This window comes from Seriola aureovittata, chromosome 19, assembly GCF_021018895.1.
Source record: "Seriola aureovittata isolate HTS-2021-v1 ecotype China chromosome 19, ASM2101889v1, whole genome shotgun sequence".
Classification (NCBI taxonomy): Eukaryota; Metazoa; Chordata; class Actinopteri; order Carangiformes; family Carangidae; genus Seriola; species Seriola aureovittata.
The window spans coordinates 6,875,298-6,898,911 of NC_079382.1; the positions used below are offsets into that span (position 1 = coordinate 6,875,298).

Below are 23,614 nucleotides of genomic sequence, written 5' to 3' on the forward strand. Positions count from 1 at the left end.
GCTGCATTGACAGAACACACATGTTCGCAGACACACGCATACAGTACACTGACACCACACAAGCAGTGGCTGTGAGTCCAAGTTGTCTGTGCATACCTCTGTCAGTGCCAAAATGATTAAACAAATACCCCCTTTGTGCGCAGCAGCCTTGATTAAGCTGAGCTGCATGTATCCCTCTGAAAAAGAAATACAGGAAAGTGCCTTTGGTGGTGCCAAAATTCACTTGCCCTGTTAAAACATCGCTGCTGTCAAAGTTGTTTTTACTCTCTCGCATGGAAACTAAATTTATCATGCCTCTCCTGAGCATTCAGGGATTTTTTTTTTTTTTTTTTTAAACAGAATGACCGTGATTATTTATATGAAAAATAAATATTGAAACTTCATCTGCATTAGTGGTCACAGAATGCTGATACCAATACATCTCAACAGGAGATTATTTACAGTGCCACAACAGGATTGGAAACAGGACTGTCGTGGTTTACCTAATAGATTGTGGGATTAACCTGATACCAGCCCAACACTGGTGATTAGGATGTGACAAATTATACATTAGTTCTTTTATATTTTAAGGGTTATCATAATAATTACTTATGGTGTAATGATAATATATTATTTTAAGAAGAGAATATGGGTATCTGCTGACTCATGAAGTGGTACCTAGTGTGGTCTACAATTATAATCATCTTCCAAGTTTAAAGATTAACTAAGTTTTCAAGAGCTCTGTATGTAATTACCCCGACATTCGTCTTTATGTCAGATTAATACGTCTGAATAAGCACAAATTTTGGCCAAGCATTAAAATTTATAATTGCATATAATCTCTACAAGTCAGCAATATCATACTGTAAAATTGTACATGATCATGTACTGTGAGTGAAAGGAATAAATGAGATAAGCAATCCTGCTCTCTAGTGGTGATATTCTGACTTGCAATGTTTTAATGTTAACATGAATCCATCTTTTTCCCACCACACTCTGTAGATAAATTTTGATCTTGAACAATTAGTGGATCAAACAATCTACAGAAAATAAACTATCAAGTCTTTGATAACTAATTAATTCTTAAAGGCATTTTAAGGTAAAGTGTCAAATATTTTTTGGTTCGAAATTCTCAAATATGAATATTTGGTGGTTTCTGTGGCCTTCTATGATAGCCTATTGAACAGCTTTGGGTCTCCGGGCTGATGATCGTATAAGACAAGACACCTGAAGATGTCACCTTTCGCTCTCAGAAACTGAAATAGCCATTTTCAGAATCATTTCTGTTGCGGCTGATAAAAATCAGCAGAATGTCACTCTTGCAATTGCTGAATATAGCATAACTCTAACCAGGCTGAACTTACAGATTTAAAATAAAGGCTTATGTTTCTTTGTATCACTCGAAAGTGAAAAAAAAACTTGATTTCTGCATTGTATTCCTCTTAAACAAACTTTAAAATAGTCTATATTGCGTCTTTCACATATTAAATCTCCTAGAAAACAGGGGGTGATTTTTTTTTTGTAATATCTCAAAAAGCATATTGTCTCATGTTACACCCGATCTCATGCAGACTATAATGTGTAGACATCCATATAAGCATCATCTTCACTGACACACTTTGACAATGCCTTTGTCTAACGTAATGTTTCTGTTTGAGATGACATACACTGAATAATGAATGATCCTCCTCAAGGATTCTTTTGATTTTGTATTCTTACAAAGACTTTCACTCTACACACACAGGAGAGAGCAAAGAATACACTGTGCCAAGACCTCCTGAAGAACCTGCATTATTAAAATGTGGTTTCATTTAAACCCATGCTCTTTGCTGCTCTAGAAGTTTTAGCAGAAACGATTGGGCAACATTGTACAACATTGTACATACTAAGGCATAGTGATATATGAGACAATGTCTGAAATGTATCATTCATGAGAAATACTTGCAGGGAGAATTATTACTGCTATACCTGTCCTCCTTCCTATTATTTTTTTATGGTTACCTAACAAGCCTAAAAAAACAGGCTTTTGCTCTTTGACATTGTCTTCCTTTTGAACTGTGGCAGAACTAATACCCTAGAGGGCCCCTTGTACACTAAAGAGGATATCATCAACAATAAAACAGTTGGATTTGAGAGTTTTGCAGTTGTTCTAAAATAAAATAGACAGACTGAGAATCTCACCTCATGTGTTGGTCCAATTTTGAGACTCTTGAGTAGACCACGGTGTCCTCCCCCCTGCCAAGAAAAGAAAATCAACGTTATCATCAAGGCACTACATCAAAGCCACCAAACTTATCTTGAGACCTTTTACACACTGTCGGCTCAGTGCAATTCCCGTTTATCCATGCCTCACTCAATATTGCCTGCAGCTTGTCCATATTGGTGCCAGGTGTAGATATCAGAGATCACTGCGAATTTAGCCATTCTAGCCTGACCTCCTCCTTGCTAGTTTTTAAGGACTTGAAGGCTTTTCCGAAAACTTTTAAAGTCCTGAAACCCAAGGAATCTGGACCTCTACTTCATCAGTTCCTGCTCCTGTTAGCTACCCGTGAGTCTGAGGTCCACAGGTGGAGGCTGTGTCAGTAAAAAAAACAAAATTAACCAATAGTTGTCCCTTATAGGGTAGGTCTCAAGCCTATTGCTTGCTATTTGAGATTTTGGATCTGGATGAGATTTTTCCTGGTTAAAGGTTACATAATTATACAAAAAAGTTGATGTTAAAGCCTCGAAAAGCAATACGGCAGTAAGTAGGATATTCTTGGTCCCCTTACAGATGTATAAATCATCTTAACCATCATAAATAATGGCTTTCATATTTCCAAACTTAAATCTAGACATTATTTGAAAAACAGTACAATGGCTCAAAAACAGACTATTCATGAAAGCACTTATTCAACTAAACAGAATAAATTATGGGTTATTTCACACATGATGATCTTTATCATTACTACCATCTTTATTGCACTGGATGAACCTGAACTTAAGGGAAAATATTAAATTGATCAAGAGATGTGGGAACATCTGAAGCAGCTTTTGGATCAGTGTAGAAGGACTGTCTAAGAGATCACTCAGTCCATGATTCCAGCGATGTGTAACATGCTACTTTCAAGCATGCAAACAATTGGACAGGGACAGTATAGGTGCCAGATAACTTATCCAACCAGTGTATCTCTCGTGAGACAGTTGATCAGTAGGTCAAAACTTTCTCAAGTTAATGACTGATTAACCATGAAACAATTAATCAGCCATTGTTGTTACATTGCTAATACATTGTTTCCTTCCTTCAATGTGATGTGCAGCACTAGATGGCGATGTCACGGCAGGAAATCTTCAAATATCTACCTTTACCTATACAGAAGTTGTGTCTATACAGTATTTACTACACCTGCTCCCGTGGCTTGGACTGTCAGGATCACTTTAAATTACTTCTTAATTATCTTTTTAATACTCACTTAATTTAGGAATATTAGGAATTGTTTTCATGAATTATTATTGATTAACATATGTATACATATAGAGTATATACATAAATGCACAGCTGTTTCTAGGACTGGGAACACATTGCATTTAACTGTCAACATCTGTTCCAGTTGTTCCTTCAGCCCCTATTGCTTTTCAATCTTCTCGTGCTCCTTCTTCCTGATGTCACTGTCAGCTGGGTTTGCCACATCTATCACCACTCCCTTCTTCTGCTCCTTGTCAACCACAAGGATGTCTGGATAGTTGGATAGCAGCTGCTTGTCATTCTGGAACTTGAAGTCTCGCAGGATCCTTGCTCTGCTGCTCTCAACCATTTTCGGGTCTAACTTCTAATCCATAATTAGCACAGATGGTCTTGCACATTATCCCAGCCACTTGTTTATCCCTCTCAGTATACACTGGCTTGCATCTTACACACTGCTAATATGTGCTTGACTGTCTCAGTGGCAACTTAGGCCCTGTTTGCCCTGGTAGTCCCCTGCCTCTATTGATCTGGTGCTTATGGCCTGTTCTTGCACTGCTATGATCAGAGCCTCTGTGCTGTCCTTTTCTAGCCACTGGTAGGATTTCTTGATGTCAGCCACTTCCTCTGTCTGCCAATGATACATCTTATGGCAGGGTTTGGTGTTCCATATTTCCTCTTCCTCCTCATATATATACATTATATACACTGTATATATATATATATATTAGAGGGGCACATCAGAATGTAGAGTGGAGATCAATGTGGACAGCAGAGATCATTGGGCCTCATTCACCAATATCTTAAGTATTTTCTCAAATTCTTTCTTAAGTTGTTCTTAAGAAAGTTCTAATGGAAACTCTACGCCAGATTCATGAACGTGTTCTTAAACCACAGAATTGTGCGCACCTGTGTTCTTAGATTGATGAATGCCAATCTCCTCGTAAATTGAAAGCGTGTGCCAGTTGGCCCTAATTAGAATAGGTAAGCCCCAAAATGTCCTTAAAAGGGCATGAGACTGAAGGGTCGTGTGCAGACACAGAAAGAAGTCACAAACAGATACTGTAAGGGAAAGTTGAGAAAATGCCAAAACGAAAATCTAAGGACAGAAAACGGGAATCAAAACGCAAAAGGAACTTAAGTGGTTCTGAAGTGGAGGTACTGCTGCAGGAAGTGAGCCGCAAACAAGCGGTTAAGTTTTAATGTATCGTTCATTTATTTTAAAAGACCATAATGCTTTGTAAAATAACAAAAGTTATTTTTCAAAAATATTGTAAATGACAAAAATATTATAGTAATTTAAATAATATAATATTATATAACTGTAGAACCAAAGAAAACGCAATAACCACATATTTTTCTCAAACTGTCAGCACTCAAATGTGTGTAAGAGTACTCTTGACTGCATAAATTCTGTTCTTGGTGAATGATTCCCAATGAGATAAATGTTGAGCTATTTTTAGAGCCTCTCCTCTTTGAGATTTGCCCTCAAGATTATCTCACAGCGACAATACACAGAAAGGAGGTATGTAGTAATGAGCACTCCATGTCTAATCATGCGCTCCCTTTTCACACCTGCATTCCTGTTATTGATCCCAGTTTTGACAGCAAATGTGTAAAAAGCACGAACTCAAATGGCATCCATTTGACCATTTTTCATACACCTCTCTTACAGACTGTCAGAACTGGATTTTGCTTACAGCCCATCTACACCGTTGTCTCATGAATAAGTCTCATGTTCAAATCCAAAAGCTAATTATGCCGTGATTATGACAGTATTAGCATTGCTACTATTATCTTATTAGCTTTTGTTTTAGACAATGCAGAAGGCAAGGTTCTTATTTCATCCCCTCTGACTGTGCCCCCCACAATCCCTACTCCACCCGAACCCCCACCCTTTTGCAGTGGTTGCAGCTCAGTTTTGACAGAGTGGTGCCAGAGATTTAATAGTTTCATGAGCTTAATGGGAAAGGACCAGGAGCTGATTATGTTTTCAAGCACAGTAGGATCTTTAGGCTAAAACATGCGGGTGAAGGAGCACCACAGGTTATACAGGAAAATACTGTGCATGGAAATGGTGCTTTGTTTTACATATCAGCACTTGAGTCAGATAAATTCCTAAGTTCCTGTTTTAATACATATGAACAGCTTGTTTTATTATATGACAGAAAATAGAAGAACAAGGCCTTTTGGGGTTCCTTGTATTCACTCCACTTGAATTTCTGATTTTTTTTTTTTTTTTGTATAGTTCCATTAGCGTATTTTTTTTCTCCTACTCAATATTAAATAAACTCAAAATCCTCAACTCTTAAATTGCACATAGACAATCCAGATAGATGCTCATTTGGACAGAGGCACATTCAGTTTAGTACATCACACACTGACTTAAACTTAGAAAATCTCAAAATCCTATAAATACTATTTTAACAGAAAAACAAAACAAAAAAACTTTTTAACCTCAAATGAATATGCATGCAGTCTGATCTACCATCCTTTATCACTGTCAGTGGGAGTAAGAAAAGCAGTCTGTATTCTTAACTTAATCCAACAATACTAAAAACCACTATAGACCTGGAGATAACAATACAAACATGGATGAAGATGGATCAAACCCTCTGGTAAGCTCCTGTGACATCCAGTCTCCATAGGGCTGAGTGTGTAATCTTATGAGCAAAGATTACAATTATCCTGAGGTGACCCTCATTTAGCTATGAAAAATATGCATATTTTAATCTGATGCTACACTTCTGACATTATCCTGATGCCACTCTGTATGATTAATTAATTGTTGTAGTGCATATATGTAGTTATGAATATGAGGACATTACTCATGCTGAGATTAGGGGCCTCAAATTCCAATAAACTTTCTATTAGGAATCTTTGGTTCACTGGGCAAATACCCAGAGTAAACATCAGTCTGCTGGCTCACGATAACAACTGTAATATTTATGTTTAGTGGAAATAATATTCAAAATGTGACCATTTTAGTTTAGCATGTTAGCATGTTATGACTTTCTTATTAGTACTAAATACAAAGTACATCTGAGGGTAATGGGTATGCCATTATATAAAAAGGCCAGAGGTAAGGAAAGAGTTGTTATTGGCATGGCAATAGAAGGTGTATGAATGTCAACCCCATACATGGATGCATAGCTCTTACTGTAAGTGGAAGAGGCATTCATATTCTCCAGGTGATACTTACATAAGCATCAGTTATGAGTTGATATGGTGCTGTGGCTGGATCTCTACGAAAGGCAGGATACAGCCTGCACACTCTTTCTTCATCCTTAGTCTGGCTTTGTTTTTTGCTGTACTTTATACACTCATGTTCCTTTTACATAGCTCTTTATTTTTGCTATACAGCAAACAATGGTATGTCTGAAATGATGTGTTTGGAAAAAACAATGTCAAAGCAGTGCGGCTGTTTTCGGCATATATTTTCAGCAGTCTTTAATAATCGGCTTCAGCACACTATACTGCATACAATGGCATGTGGTGCGACACTAACTGCTAAATTAAAATGTATCTTCAACAAAGTACAACTGCTACAAAAGCCCCATAGGCCATTTTTATCAATTTGTAAAACACGTGTCATATTCAGGAACAAAAAATTTACATTTGACACTTTCCTTTCTTTCCTCTTCCATTAGCAAAGCCTGGTATCTGTTTCATGCTGTGACTGCTTTTAACACATTTACAGAACTGACACTACATGTGATCATTATGAAATCTCCACTGACTACTGTACAGAATCTTCATAAATTCTTGTAAAATGTCAATGAGCCTTGAATACAGTCTGCTTTTGTACAGTTCAAAGCCAGCAAGAATGCTATGTTCTCTCTCTTAACTCGCCTGCTAATGCACAGACCAGCATGCCACTTCTGAGTGGAACTGCAGCATATAACACTACAGAGCAATATGATAATTATGCTTCATCACAACAGTTACACCCTGAACCCTAATGTTTTCACTGCCCTTTTCACACATAAAGAGGTGTAAAGAACACTTGGATAAATGTGGAAAAGGTGCAAGGTAAAGACATGCTGCAGGCAATATTAAGCAGGGTCAAGGGTTCAGTTTTCCCTAGAGTCAGTACAATAAAATCTCCCCAAAACACGAAGCGGATTTCCATCACTTGTTAACCATGTCCAAAGAAGCCCAAACACAACACACAATTCATTGAACTTAATATATAGTCTGGTAACACAGACTACAATAAAATATTCCTTTCCTGTTAAAGTATATACTGTATTTAATATTATGTTGTTTGTGTACACCTTTCTAACCTGGATGTGACGCACATACAGGTTGATGTCTTGATAATTATACCCTCCACATGTGTGAAAAGCATACTATAATCAATATCAACCCCCTTACACGAAGATGCACCCACACACACCCACACACAGGCATTATATTCGTAAACAGACAGTGGCCTGACTTGCACCATAAATCCTCCTGACTAGAATAATAATCCCATTCTATCTTCAATTCAATCTTCAATCTAAATCATAACAGAAAAAAAAGCTTCTGTTCCCTATTCATTTTCCAAAATTAAAGGGACAAAAAATGATATCATGAGTATAGCCTAATTTAGTTTGACACATTAACATGAGAGATAGAAGAGATGCAATTTTGCTACTATTACAAAGAAGCAATAATTATTGAATCACTTTTTCACACTCTGCTAAAGCCAACATTATATTGTGTAATTACCTCTGGCTTTTATAGAGCCAGCCTGTGAGTGTGTGTGTGTGTGTGTGTGTGTGTGTGTGTGTGTGTGTGTTTGTGTTTGTGTGTGTGTGTGTGTGTGTGTAAGTGGAGTGTTTTTTTAAAGGGACAGGCAAAATGTGTCATGGAGAGATTGTTAGTAATTATAATATGCATTAGCAGTGTGCATGTGTGTGTATGTGTGCGTGTGTGCATGTGTGTGTGTGTGTGTGTGGGGGGGGGTCTGGGTCTTTGTGTTCATTGCTGCAATGTATGCGGGTGGGGGGGGGGTCAATCAATCATTTGCACCACTGTATACTGTACGGTAAATTGTCCATGTGGCGGGTTTTCATGCCCGCGTATTAAGGGTGTCAGATGCTGCATCGCACAGAGAGATCATGAAGCCTGATAGAGAAGACAGGAAAACAACATGCTCAGTCTTTTAAATTCAATTGAATTCAAAAATTCAATTCAGGTACATTTGAGACTTTAGCACATGTTAAACGTGTTTTCTCTTCTACTGAAAGTAATTCTTGTGTCTGTTTTGACCACTGACTGGACAAACATGGATAACAAGTACACGTCCAAACTGTCACCTACTGCTGATTTTTGGGCCGGGATGTACCTGGTGATAATTGGTGAGTACTACTTACTTGTTTGATTGTCACATTGTAATAAGCTTCTCAAAAATATTCTTGGTTTGCTTGTCAAAAGACATAATCAGGATGCATGATTTCAGTTCAGTTGAAAATGACTGCTTTGCTCTCCCCATTTTGTGCATACAATGTCATTTGTTTTATTTGCTTCACATTTTGTTCCTATAACTTCATAAAAGTGATGGGGCTTTGGGATGTCAACAGAGTCTTCCAGTTGGCAAAGTCTCTCCAAATACGCTATATTATTGAATTTTCTTACCAAACAGTAATGTATTTTATAACATTTTAACAGTTACGTGATAACTGTTATTTGGCCCCCGTTTTGTCTCCAGTGCACTATATTTGAAATGAAATGATGACTATGAGGTTCATCTGCTATCTTTCAGTGTGACTTTGAGCTGGATGAAGTTCAAATGTGCTGACCTACAGAGCAATTATAGGGTTTATGTGTGCACTTAAGTATCCTGGTTATATTCTGGTCTTTGATATGTTTTACTCATGTAAATACGATATCCTTGTTGCAGAACCCTGGATGAACCTTTACCCCAGTTTTAAGAAACCTTGATATGGTAGCTTGAGTACTCTGACAGAAACCAGGATACTGTACCATGTAAACACCCATTCCAGGTTTCTGATCACAGGGGTGTCATCAACTCAAGTTACTGTTTGTAGTGGTTGGTCAGTAAACCATAAAATATGATGTAAATGATGTAATGATGATCAACTAGATGAAACAGAGTGAAAGTCTAACTTCAGTAATGCAATGCGCATCAGAACAAGACTGGCATATAAAGGTCTTGGAATGAGTAACTGATAACTATTTTTCAGGTAGTCTCTCTCTCTCTTTGCCCAAGCATAGACACACTTAAATGAGTGGTTGTTAATATTTACCATGAAGAGACGCTCCATCACCTCACTGCTGCTGTGTTGCTTTGTGTTTCCAGAATGACTCATGACTCCACACGCCTGAGCTTGGTCGATTGTGTTGCCATTTTCGTTGGTGTTGTCATGAAGTAAATCACAATAGGTGATGAAGTGCCAGAGTTAGAGCATCAGGCCACTGTCGGGTGATCTGGGGTAAAATAAGGATTATCAGTCACTGAGGACACATGGTCATTCAGCTGCTTGATTTCCCCACAGTATCCATGCAGTTGAGATAAATGTACCAAAGATGCTAAAGTCTGCATGCATCCTTTTTTGTTACTTACAATGAATCAAGTACTGTTATGTAATATGAAGCTCCATGGAGATTCTTAAACACACTTGCCTGAGGTCATGTCTAAAGTCTGGAAAATCAAAACAACTACATATATATGAATATCACATAATCACATATCACAAAGTGTAATGCTGGTAAAAGAAATGGTAGTTAGCCACCAGGGAAGCTGCAGCAGCTGAATTTAGTTTAACAAGAACATTTATATATATGTCTTTATGCCATTATGTTTCAAGATGACATTTCATTTCAAGTACCAAACATTATAGCCTTGCCTTATGTGGCCGTGTTTATGTAATTGTAATCTCTTTGGTGAGTAAATTGCATATTTTGAACTGCTTGAAACCCACTTGCACAAATACATTCGTGTGCAGCCAAAGACTACATGAAAAGCTTGTAACTTTAAACAATATATAATACATTACACCTCCAACTGTTAAAGAAATTTACTGTTAGGCCTACTATTTTTCAGATGTATTTCATGAACAGTAATCATACCAGGTCTTGATTAAAGCCACATGCTGTGCAGTGGCTGCCATGGATGTATTAAGGAGAACTTACGGTCAAAATTTTTGACAGCTTAGAGCACAGATGCATTTCTTGTTCCAATTCAAGCACTGATTGAAAGGCAAATATAAATCTCACACTCTCTTGCTGAAATGCCCACTATACTGTACTGTTAACTGACAAAAAATGAGTAAACACTGTACTGCAAAGCTATGGAAAGTAAATATCAAAAAACAGCACTTTCCATTGCTAATATTGATCAATGCACACTGTCACTTACATTGACATGATCATTGATTTGTTTGACTTCGCAGATACCAGTAATAAAGCAAATGATTAATACATGTCCAGTAAATAAAATTAACAGCAACAATTCACAAAATATTAACCTATGACAAAATATTAACTGGCTTCCATCTAAATATACACTATAATTGTATCCCATACATTTATAGAAATACACTTCACAACAACAACAACAACAACAACAACAACAACAACAGCTACATCATATTTCACCGTCAAGGTAACTTACCGCTAACTGGATACTCCGTCGTAAGTACAATTAGCACTGGTTACAGTTTGCTAGCTACATTACCTAACGATGCAATTAACATGCTAAAAGACGATTGCTGTCCTAGGCAAGTGTAGACACTAACTGACAAACTCACTAATACACATTTAACGTTATTAAGGGGGGAGTATTTCGCATTAATGAATCTCGACACAAACTTTTCTCAGGCCGTGTTTGCTGTACCTGAAGTCTGCCATGTTTCCCAAACAGCTCACGAGCTATACGCTCCGCCTACCGGTGGCATCTGGTAACAATTGTTACTACGCCACACTGATAGTAAAATTTTATGGCGCATAAAACATAACAAAACATACAAATACTGTAAATATCAGGTCATTGAAATGTTACACAACACAACCTGGCCTGATTTGACCCTAACAATACACATTTCCTCTGTCAAAAAGGCAGCAATACCCAGCAAAAAAACCAAAAAAACACTAAACACTAAACACTGTACACTAACTGCAAAATAGATAAAGTTACCAAGTATGATGAGGTTAGCTAAATATAATGAAAGATTTGGTTAGCTAAAGACCAAGACAATTTGTTGTAAATGAAACATTAAAAAAAAAATTAATTTAAAACTTTCATGAAGGAGATCAGACAAAGTGTTCTTAATGAACTGCTGGATACAGCCTACGTACTTGCTAACACATTAGCCATCTGTCTGTGTATCTATGGGCCTGTTGTAATCTGTTGCACCAAAAAATCAATTAATGCAACTTGGCTTGACAAAGGAAGGAGACTCAAAATCTAATGAAAAGGATTTATTCTAAGTGCCCTGCAATTTTAGTTTAATCCAATTTTATGTTCTTCAGATAACCCTGTAAATTGCACAGAATCATGTCCAATCATCAATTTGCTTGTACCGCTTGTGAATAAAGAAGGCAGATTTTCCATATTACAGTATTGAACATTTCTGCATTTTGACTCCAGTTTATCACGAGTGCAGTGAAGATAATTTAATTACAGTCACATTTAATGTGTTCACCACAGTTCTACCATTCAGAAAGGGTCAATTAAATGTACAGCCTTTAAAATTACAGGAGATTATTATTCCTGTGTGTGCATGGGTGTGTGGAGTACACTACAGCACTACAGTATGTCAACTGTACACAAGAGTAAATGAGTTTTACTCTTGATCCAATTCAGAAGACACATGAGAGAGCAGCTGCTTTTTATAATCAATGTTCATTCCCAATGCCTTAAGGTTATTGATCCTAACTCTTCCTGTTCTGAGTGTCATCTTTCATACAACCATGAGAGCCTCTGTACAAATCATTCACCAAACAAATTCACCAGATTATCCTGAGCAGTCATTCACATAATAGAGAATTAGCCCTCAGTCCTCAGTGACCAAGCAGTGAATATGTCCAAAGCCTTCAAGTATGAAATTAAAATGCAATACAGCAACTTATCACAAATAAATGAGGTGGCATATCATGATTGTTCATCGACATTTCCTGCATTAATATCCTTTATTCTGTTGGGGACGTCTATCTTGATACATTTCACCACCCGTTAATGAAATGTAAAATGATTTCATTAATAGCTCTTGTGGAGTTAAGTGCATTGCAGCAGAGCTCCTGAGTCATAGGTGATGGGTGCTGCTTGCAAAGTGACAAAAAGAAGTCAAATAGAAGGAGAGGGAAGAGGCAGGACTGGAAATGAAAAATATTGCCTTGAATCAGATGCATTGGGTTTTTTTTTTACAATAGATCTTTCACAAGCTGAAAGCAGAACCCATAATGAATAAATACATTTCAGTAGTGTTCAGTATGTGTCAAAATGTCAGATACTTAAAGGTCCAGTGGGAAAGAATAATATGTTGAGGAGTTATTTAGAATTAAAAATAGAGCTGCAGACTTGTGAACAGAAATGTGACATTGTAGGATATATTGTCTAAGAATAGCCTATGTCAAATACATCAAATATGATTGTTCTTTACAGTAGATCTTTTAGCAGTAAAAGACTGTCACTGTATTTGTTGTCTGTATCTATAAGGGTGTATGCAGAGTACTGTACGTGCCACTGTTTCCCACAGTACAACAGCTGTCTCTGCAAGAGTTTCTTTCAAATCGGCTTTGAAGACAAAATCATTCAAGGGTCTGCACTGCAAGGATATCGCATTCAATATGCACAATAAGAATTCATTTTCAGGGGTTTGTGGCAAGGTCTGCAGCTCACAGCATGTACTTACAGTATGTATAAAATCATCAAAGTGTGCACTGGTGTCTTGTAGTATTATGATGATAAGAAAGTGCATGAATTAAGTATGAGTGCAGCTCTCTTGTGTCAAGGTTGCTCTGGGAGAGGAAAATCCATTAGGACAACTCAGGGACAAAAATCTCTTGTGCTTTTTCACAGATTAAAAGGACTTTTTAAAAAATGAACACATGCCAGCACAATATTGTTTGTTGTATCAATCAAATTTCCTTAAGCTTATGTAAGAGAGAGGTATTATGTAAAACTGGTTGAACCCAGAGCACATCAACCAATCTCTCTAATGGAAATAGAAAAGACATTAGCAATAATTTTATAATTAATGGTCCAATATTTTTCTATTTCTGAAGCACTGTAAGCACTTTGCTGCACAGTAATGAAAGAATCGGAAAGAATTTCAAACGTGTAATATCTTACATATAATGTATAATTAAGATTCAGTATAAACTTGTTGAATCCAGTAATCTAAACAGATGCTTTTTCATATATTTTTGTTTTTCTAATCTCTCATTTATGCTGTGTATTCCAATATATTTGTCGTGGCATCATGGAGAGTTGGCTGTTGTGCACTACACAACAGCCCCGATTCATAGAAAATACTGTATAAGGAAGATAGAAAACATTTTCCAGCAAGCTGAACATCAGTGTTTCACAGTCAGAACTTTAGCTAGCGTGACTTATAGTCTCACATAGAGTAGTCAAAAGTCCAGCAAAGAACTCCCATTAAAACCATAATATATTGTTCTTACGCTTACGCTTTTTGCACAAATTAAACAAAATAAGTAATGTATGTATGTAATGTATTGATTACAGAAGCTGGTATTGACAGATTTTGTAATTAAGAGCCAGAGTTGTTGTTTCTAGCTGTTTCCACTCCAGACAAGTGGCTATTGGTGTACCATACAGAAGTGGGAGTGATACTGTTTGTCCAAGGTACCTCTCAGCCAGAAAGCAAATGTCCAACTTTTCCTTTAATGGTGTTGTCAAGCGTATATTAATTTGATTTCTACAGTGTTTGGAGTTAGCCAAGCATGATGTGAGAACCAAGCCTGAGAGAGGAGAAAAACTCACAGTGACTCATGTCAGGAGAAAAGATATGGTTCAGTTTCATGTAGACAGGGCAACAGGGGTGTGAAGAATCACTTCTCAGAATACACAATGCATTCATCCTCAATGACAAGAGTTACAGCAGCAGAAAAACTCTTCCCCTGTCTGTGAAGAACATCAGCAATGAAACTGCGTGCTTGCATGAGTCCTGATCTTTCTTGTGAAAGGGCGACAACCATGTCAGAATTTGGAAGATGTCAATCAGTGTATTTTTTTAAGAATCAAATGGATCCTTCTTGGTCTCAGCAACACACAAAAGTATGTGATCGCTGACAGCAAACCCACTCCCTCAACTGCTGCATGCAACAACATACAACATGGCTGAAGGTGTCTTGTTTGTTCAGATGACTGAAGCACATTTACATTACATTAATTAATCTCTTGTTCCGTGTGATAACTCACTAAAGCAATGATGACCGCTTTGTCTTTTAGAAACAGACGGCGAGAGGGCAAATGGAAGAACATGATTACAGTGGACAGATGTGATGCAATTAATGTTCATGATTCTGTTGGTATTCAGATCAGATCTAAATGTTGTACAGCAGTCACACAAAATTAGATGCTGATTGGCGAGAGTGTAGAGAGAGAAGATTTTGTTTCCCAAGCGGTCCGTGGCATTCTACACCTCCTCAAAACCCCTTTTCACTAGGGCTCCATCGGGATTATGTTCCCACTGAAGCATCCAAACGTGAACCAGGGTGGTTGTTCAGTTGATGACACTGCCTGTTGCCCTGCACCGATTTATCTCTGCTCTTTTCTTGTTGTGCCCTACAGCTGTCCTGTCTATCTTGGGGAATGCAGCAGTCCTGGTCAACGCATCCCGTCGCCTCACCCTGCTCAAAGCTCCTGAGCTGCTGACGGTGAACTTAGCCGTAACAGACATTGGCATGGCCCTCAGCATGTACCCTCTGTCCATTGCTTCAGCTTTTAACCATGCCTGGCTTGGAGGCGACACCTCTTGCCTCTACTATGGCCTGATGGGCATGATCTTCAGTATAACCAGCATCATGACTCTGGCTGTGATGGGGATGGTCCGGTACCTGGTAACAGGAAGTCCACCCAAAACAGGTAGTGGGATCTTAAATAGGATTTCAGAGAGATAGGAGCAGTTAAGCCTAAGTTCTTACCATTTGGCATTAAGAAATCAATATTGTAATCTTCAAAGATCGCAGGGGTAAAGCTGGACATCAAATGGTGAAGAAAGCCTTTAAATATCTGGGACCCAGACTTTGACCTACAAGCCTTTGAGATTCTAATCTTTTATAATTCTTGCTGCTGCATTGACAAGTCTGTCTGCTTTCATTCCTCCACTCACTGAGTACTTAATTCTTTTCAGGGAGTTGGTTGCAGACGAGCAGTACACACAGCATGGTCGTGCTGAATAATAGATAAAACTCATGCTCTAACTGACATTTACACTGATACTCATTTGTTCTTGGATACAAAGCAATCACTGCACATGAAATACTGTATTTAGTGATAAGACCTGGGGTGGCAAACGATCTTACTGTCAAATTAAGTATTCTTGTTTCTTACCAAGAAGCAATGTGAACACTTAGCATTGTGAGTTTGTTCATTGCACTACAATCCAAAAACTTCAGTCTGATTTTAAGCATAAAACCCACAGGGCACAGGCTGCCTCAAAACAAGACCAGTTATGCAGCAGCTTCGCAGTGTGTTGTTGCACTCTGCATTGCTTTATTAGTCTGGGTGTGTTACCACAGGCACAGCATAAAAGTGTAAACAGATAGTTACAGAAAGGTTTTTACATTCAGTTCATTAATGATGAGTACACTTTCACTGAACCATAATCTTAAGTATGCAATTTATGCACTCCCAAAATGATCCTGTTATTAAAGAAGATGAATGAAGATAAACAAAACTAAACCTGAATTTATTTGAAAGCATGTCAGTTCATACATGTAATCAAGTGGTTGAACATCTGCAGACCAGTAGTGCAGCACATTTGCAGATTCACTGGGCCCCTTTCCCCTTTTAATATCCATCTGCACACCTTTCCAAATAACCGAATCAACAAGTAAACACATGCACCTGTAGTGCTTATTATGGTAATCAGAAATGGAGTGTTTATTGCGCATTTAAGAAAGCCTGTGCAATCTGAAGTCTCAACACATTTTAGCTCTCCTCCAGAGATGGTTTTGAGATCCAGATTTTCATCAAATCTTGCTTGGCCACACATGCTGACATTTCATTCCCTCACCTAACGCACAAGTCCATCACCTACAATATGTTGCTGTCTATCATATACAGTATGTAGTGCAAAGATAATTTCCTTTATGAGCTTTTATTAGTTGGACATATCAATGAAATATAAAATCACACCTAAAGCCTGTCATGATATTTGACAAAACAGGGAATAATGCTGTGCCAGTCTGTGCTTCAGGTCAAAGATGGCAACTGGATTGATATCTAACTGCTGAAGGTGAATCGATGTGGTTATAGCTGTATATCAGTCAATGTTGGGAATGGAATATGTATGTAACAGAGTACTTTTATATTTTGTATTTAGAATACGAAAATTTGAGAAACTATAAACTTACAGTTAGAAATGAAATAGGTGGTAATCAGAATACAGTTACATTGTTAAAATCAATAGATCACAGAAAGAGATCACTTATAAAGTAGTTGTAGTTGTAATTGCCAAATTGCTACACGCCTGGCAATGGTTGATCAGCTTGTTAGCATTCTTGGCAAAGTAGAAGGCTTGCTAAACCCGTTTAGTCTATAATCTTTTTCGCATGTTTCATGCTTTAGGGAAAAAAACGGCCTTTTCTGGTGTTATTTTTATTCAGATGATCATTTGCGAGGCAACAAAGTGAAAACAAAATGTTCTATGCTGTAAATTCACATAATTCTATTTTAATCTTGTAATGCTGTGGAAAATAAAAGGTCATGGAAAACTGGGTCTTCATCCTTTTTGCCAGACAAAACATCACCATCAGAGTGATTCTTCATTTCAGTCTCCTGTAGGTAGCAGTATCTTGTGAATGAATTCCAGTTATCCACAGTGTTACATGTGATCATAATGCCAGACTATTTTGAAGTAATCCAAAGTATTTAGAATATTTTACTCACAGTAACAAAACACATTGCAAGTTACATTTAAGGGGAATGTATTTTGCAATCTGTCATGAAATACATTTTAAATGTAACACTCCCAACATTATATCACTACACTATTAGGGTATAAATAGCATGCTAATGCCAGTAAAAACACAAGGGAGCTCTGAACGAAATGTTAATTACACACTTGATTATTGAGGGGACTTAGCAGTGGGAGGCAACATGTGTACAGCTCAATAAGCTGTGAAGACCCACACAGCGAAATCATTCACTGGTATTACTCACAAGAGCTCCTAGCTTTATTTAGGATGGTGATATATGTAATAAATGTTCTGGGTAAGACATCTGTCTTTTCCTAAGACCATGTGAACTCAGTTAGCTGAGCAGCAAACTAAATTAATATATAAAGTTTTGGAGAGGTAGGGCCTTTATAAATGGAGCTTAGGGTCAATTCAGGCGAAGCACAAACATTTGCATCAGCTTGCAATACTTGCATGCTTCAGAATCACTGGCTCAGGCTTTAGTAACTTCCAATCATATCCATGCAGCAATTATAACCCAGCGGGCCATCCCTATGAATAATGTCCATTTAGGACAGTTTCCCATCTCACAATTTAAGATGGAAGTATACTTCTCTAGGCTACATGCGCCGTAGGTGTACATGCATGGAGGTCTCACAAATACTGTTTGTTTTTGACCACCTGCCGACAGGAGTGGAATCAACCAATGAACTTTCTTGATGCACAGGTGTGCACAATGTGTTGTTGAGATTTGGGAGATGTGCAAGTCCACTCCTCTACTAGCCTTTGCTAGCTACAGTTAACCATAATGCTCTTCCCTGTGTAGGTCTTTGCAGTAGTATGATTCCAGCTTTAAATGTTTTGTTTGCCATAACTGCAATCTTCCCACTGACCTTAATCTTAAATGCAAGGAGATTGTAAAAATTGTAAATTAGAAAAACACTGGCACTCGATGTAAAAAATGTCGGCATTATATTACATTTCCCAGGGTTTTATAGAATCTAATTTTGACATTCTTATATGACAGATGGGTTGTACAACCTGACACCTGCTCATGCCAATGCCGTTTGCTGGAGCAGCTCTCGCCACCTTCCCAACAACCTGGTATTGTTGATTCAACTAAAATCTCATGTTCATGTTTGTGAGAGGATTAGGTCCTCCCCCAGAATCCTCACTGCTGCTCAGAGTCTTTGAGAGCTCAGTCAAAGACCAGAACCTTTCCCAGCAAATCGGTCGAATTAATTTGATATGTCTCTGACTGAACTAAAACGGTTCAGCTCTGCTATCACTTGCAGACTCCTCACGTACATGCTGTGCCATTAAAGGAGGTGATGAAAACAAATGTTGCCTACAGTAGCCGCTGGTTATGTTTTATGGTACAAAAGCCATATGACGAAAGTTAGCATATGCTACGGCGCAAAGTAGTACAGTATCTACAAACATCACAATCAAGCCATATAGTTGACACATTAAACTGAATTTAAAATCTGTCTCTGCACAGGTATCAAGTTCCAGAGGCGAACTGTCAGTATTGTGATCAGTGGGATCTGGCTGTATGCCGGCCTGTGGGCCTTGTTTCCTCTGCTTGGCTGGGGCAGCTACGGGCCAGAGCCATTTGGACTTGCCTGCTCGATAGACTGGACTGGCTATGGGGAGTCCCTAAATCACTCCACCTTCATCATGACTCTATCTGTACTCTGCACATTCCTCCCCTGTCTGGTCATTGTCTTCACCTATTTTGGTATTGCTTGGAAGCTGCACAGGGCCTACCAATCCATCCAGAGCAATGATTTTCAATATGGCAATATTGAAAAGAAAATCACTCTTGTAAGTATAAGATAATCAATGTTGTATTGACTCTGCCCTTTAACTCATCCATGTAGTCTCATGATACAAGAAATCTTACGCAACCTCATCTGTGGAATGCAAACAGTGTGATTAAAGGCTTTTAGTAAATAAGTGTAATCAAAGAAAATAGATCTATTTGGTTTACATAGACATAAACATGATGTCTGAGCACACAGGATCGTTCTGACAACACTGACTCTATCTAGTGATTCAGTGAGCTTTTCTGTTCCCTCTCTTCTTTGCACTTGGTCAATAAGTCATTTTAGCACAAGAGCTAGCTATACTTTGCAGTTACTATTTTACATTATAGGACCCATTGTCCATAAAATACACCAAATCCAGACAACACTAACATATTCGTACAGAGAACATATTGAAATGAATTTGCTGCATTTTTGTCAAGCGTTGACGTACCTCTGGTGTATTCGTGAAATGGCAAAGTTTCAAAGCTACCAGCTGTAGTTCCCTACAGAGAGAGGACACTGCTACTGGATATATTCATTCCCACTGAGGATGTAAACATGGAATGGGATAATTTGACATTTTAGGAAATATGGCTATTTGCTTTTTTGCTGAGATTTAGATCAAAAGATTAACACCACTGGCATGTCTCTATGTTAAATATGAACCAGCAGATGATTAGTTAAGCTGGAAACAGCCTTAGCCTTGTCTACCTGTAACTCAAAATTTTATTATATATATATATACATATATACACACATATATATATATATATATATATATATACATATATACACACACACACATATATATATATACATATATATATATATATATATACACACTTTATTTGGATTTTTAATGTTTGTCACTTCACTATATACATAAAGTAATAAATAAAATTGACTTTGAAATTAATGTTTTTGAATTAGATTTAAAAATGAAGCCATTTCCTTTGATTCTGAACATAATTTCAGTTAGGCTGTGGATAAATGTGACTGCAGGAAAGTAAGTAGGGATTGACAAAGATCAAAAGGGGAAGTGTTTCACTGATCTGCTGGTTGTGCTTGACAGAGTGGACAAGGTCAGCCACTGGTCACCACTCTGGGGTTTTACACATTTGGGTTTGAGTGAACACAACAGATTTGTTTGTGTTGCAGCAAATGCCCTGCAGGCACAAACATGTATGTGTCCGAATGTGTGTGTGTGTGTGTGTGTGTGTGTTGTATTCTTATGCATGTCTGTTCTTGGAAAATTGATTTTCACTTTGTTCTCACACATGATTGCTTCATTTATTTATTTTTGTATTTTTTTTTTTACAAAATAGGTGCCAATTATTTACGGTGCAGTCAGCTATAGAACTGAATTAAAATGCTCCATTGATCAGAGATGTGGATTCATCAATGCTTTCTGATTGGCAAGTCTACCTTTTCACTTATAGAAAAGCAGGACACTCTGGGAGAAAAGGGCTCTTTTGCCCTTTCTCCCCAGACCACTTAAGGTAGTTTGAATCCATCGCAGTGAATTTACTATTTCTCTATGATCTTAGCAGGACTATTCTATAGCCACCCTGCTGCCTCCTGTGCCACCTCAAAATTATGTAATAGCAGCTGCAAAGTACTGTATTGTGCGTCATTTTTTAAGTGAATAGAAGAGTGCTCTCTTTAAGCTTTTATCCTTTTATTTTTAATGACATTTAGTTTCTAACATAAAGTCATGTGGTATGTTTAACTCAGAACAGTTGCTCATTGTTCATCACCTGGAAAAACTGAACATCTTCAAAAAACTCTCTATACAAAGAGGGAGTGTGGAACATGTGATGAGCTGAAAAAAAAACCCTATATATACAGATCACTGATAGATTAATTTCATGCTTTTATGTATTTTACACTGGCCTGGAATTCATGTTGACAAGTGAATTTTCACATTTGATTTATCATTTCATATGTGGGATATTCAAAGGAGGAATTTATAAGGCTTTGAAAAGTATGATGAAGAATGGAGAAGTGGAAATTTTCAGCAGATAGCCAGTAAGACTGTCCCTTTCCTGCCCATCAAGAATCATTTCCTTTTTATTCACTACATAATATGACAGACTGTCAAATCACTCATGTTCAAAGAGAACGATGGCCTGCTGTTTTGTCCCCCGCATGTGCTGAAAGGTTGGGTTGTTACCACAGAATAACATACTGTCCAAGAAAATTTAAAGAAATCAGAATTCAGGTCAGAAAATTTGATGATAAAATTACATTATATCACTCTATCCAGCAGTGTTATTCTTTGACGTGGCACAGCAACTTTTGTCTGATATTAAGATGCTGCCTTGTTGCTTTCAAGCTCTGCAACATTTTATTTGTATCATCAAACACCTTTGCCACTAGTGCTTGAAACAGGCATTGAGCTAGCAGCTGCTTAGCTTAACTTAGCACAAAGAAAGAGCTAGCCCAACTCTGTTCAACAGTTATACACGTTTTGTGCAAATTGAGCAAAAGTAATGATGCCCCCCCCATCTCCTCTATCCTTGTCTTACTGACCTTCTTGTCTCCTTTACTGGACTCACATCTTTCACACACCCCTGTACTTCTCTCTTTTTCCCTCCCTGCCCTTCCCTTGATCTGCTCTTCTTATTTCAGATGGCTGTGATGATCAGCCTAGGTTTCCTTATTGCCTGGGCCCCTTACGTGGCTGTCAGCTTCTGGAGCATGTTTCACTCCCAGGAGCAGGGCCACATGAGTCCTTTCATCACCCTGTTACCCTGCCTCTTTGCTAAGAGCTCCACCGTATACAACCCATTCATATATTTCATTTTCAGGAGAACCTCGTGGCACGAGCTCATGCACCTCCAGAGACTGGTGTTTTGTTGTTCTCATCATGGCAATTTGCCTGCTGAAGAAGCAAAGACGGAAGGCAAAATGATTAAAGGCTCTGACTGCACTACTTTTGGAGATGGGATGGACACAACCTGTGTAGGTCTGATGGGAGCTCCTGGCAGACAGCCTGGAAGTGAATTAATGACTGTGGGTTAATACTGTTGGTGAAGAAGTCTACATTCTCATTTCACCATGTTCACTGAAGAAATATTGTTACATTTATTGGGAAATGTGCTTAATTTTTGTTTTTGTGCCAGAGTTATGAGGCAAACCAACACCAATCTCATGTCTGTGCATTAAATATGTAGCTTGAGTAAACAGCTAATTAGCTTAGTTTACAACAAAGAAACTTGAAACAGCTACCTTGCTTCATCCAAACATAACAAATTCCACCTACTACCACCTTTACAGCTCCCCAATTAACATATCATATTACATTTGTTTATTCCATGCAAAAACCAAAGTTTACTATCTGTTTCCTGCTGTTTTCAGTCTCTGTGCTAAGCTAAGCTAACTAGCTGATGGCTCTAGCTATATTTCTAATATACAGACAAGAGAGTGGTATCAGTCTTCCAACCTAACTCTTGGGGGGAAAAGCAAATGTTAAAGCTTTACAAATGTGATTGATGAAACTGAAACATGCTCTCTCTAATGGTTTTTACCCATCAACTTGTCACCACAAGCAGTGAGTTTATTTCCAAAGAGAATGTGTGTTCCCATAAACTATATTTGTTTGCTGTAACTTTCCCATGTCATCCTCAGTGTAAGTGCTGCATCGTTTCTCCCCAGCATGCTGAGCTCAAAGTCAACCGGTTTCCTCAGAAAATTAAAGTTAGCTTTGAATTATGGTGTGCATGACACAAACACAATACATTCTGCCGTAACTGACAGCTTGATCAACTACTTGTCCAGACTCATAGAAGAATACTACAAGTTACAACAATGGTTTTCATTTTTGTGCATCTGTTGTCTTTATGAAAACCACACAACTGATGAAAAACCTGAACTCCTGTGGCCTTCACATGAGACAATTTTCAAATGGTACACATAAACAATGCAGCACAGATGGGGTAGGTCACACTCAAAGAGTTTTCATAACAAAAAAAAAATCACATAAAAAATGATTTGTTTTTTCTACCCTATGATGCTAAATGGAGCTTGAGAAAGAAAACCAGTTTTCAGCATTGGTATATAAATGATGAAAAAGAGGGAAAGTAGACATATAGAATAGAGGGAAGAATGGCTCAGATAACTACGGCAGCATTGGTTGTCTGTTTTACACAAAGAATCAGAAGGGAATCATAGGGCTCAGATAAAGGATGATTGATGGTATTTACTTTACTTTGTGTCATGCACTAGAGTGGAGTGCAAACAAACTGGTCATATATTGTACAGTTGAGGATTAAATGGAAAATGC

General features: G+C 37.8%; 1 protein-coding gene and 1 long non-coding RNA gene across 3 annotated transcripts in view; one reads left to right on the plus strand and one right to left on the minus strand.

Moving 5' to 3' along the window:
* The window catches only part of LOC130187268 (uncharacterized), a 37,780-nt gene extending 26,392 nt beyond the window's left edge, over positions 1 to 11,388 (minus strand). For both annotated transcript variants that reach the window (XR_008830431.1, XR_008830430.1), the window contains exons 1-3: positions 11,046 to 11,388; positions 9,679 to 9,859; positions 2,161 to 2,214 (exon numbers count right to left, since the gene is read on the minus strand). This is a non-coding gene — a long non-coding RNA (uncharacterized LOC130187268). The remainder of the gene's footprint in view (positions 1 to 2,160; positions 2,215 to 9,678; positions 9,860 to 11,045) is intronic.
* Positions 8,697 to 22,353, plus strand: opn8a (opsin 8, group member a). Its single transcript, XM_056404700.1, has 4 exons — positions 8,697 to 8,769; positions 15,189 to 15,482; positions 19,020 to 19,345; positions 21,961 to 22,353. Exons 1-4 carry the CDS (start codon positions 8,697 to 8,699, stop codon positions 22,351 to 22,353), a joined length of 1,086 nt encoding a protein of 361 aa, XP_056260675.1.
* Positions 22,354 to 23,614: the final 1,261 nt, after the last annotated feature.

Excerpts from the sequence above, each read along its gene's own strand:
- opn8a (XM_056404700.1), top strand. The coding sequence starts at position 8,697 with ATGGATAACAAGTACACGTCCAAACTGTCACCTACTGCTGATTTTTGG. Across the intron at positions 8,770-15,188 it reads GATGTACCTGGTGATAATTG|CTGTCCTGTCTATCTTGGGG; the intron begins GTGAGTACTACT and ends TGTGCCCTACAG. Across the intron at positions 15,483-19,019 it reads AGGAAGTCCACCCAAAACAG|GTATCAAGTTCCAGAGGCGA; the intron begins GTAGTGGGATCT and ends GTCTCTGCACAG.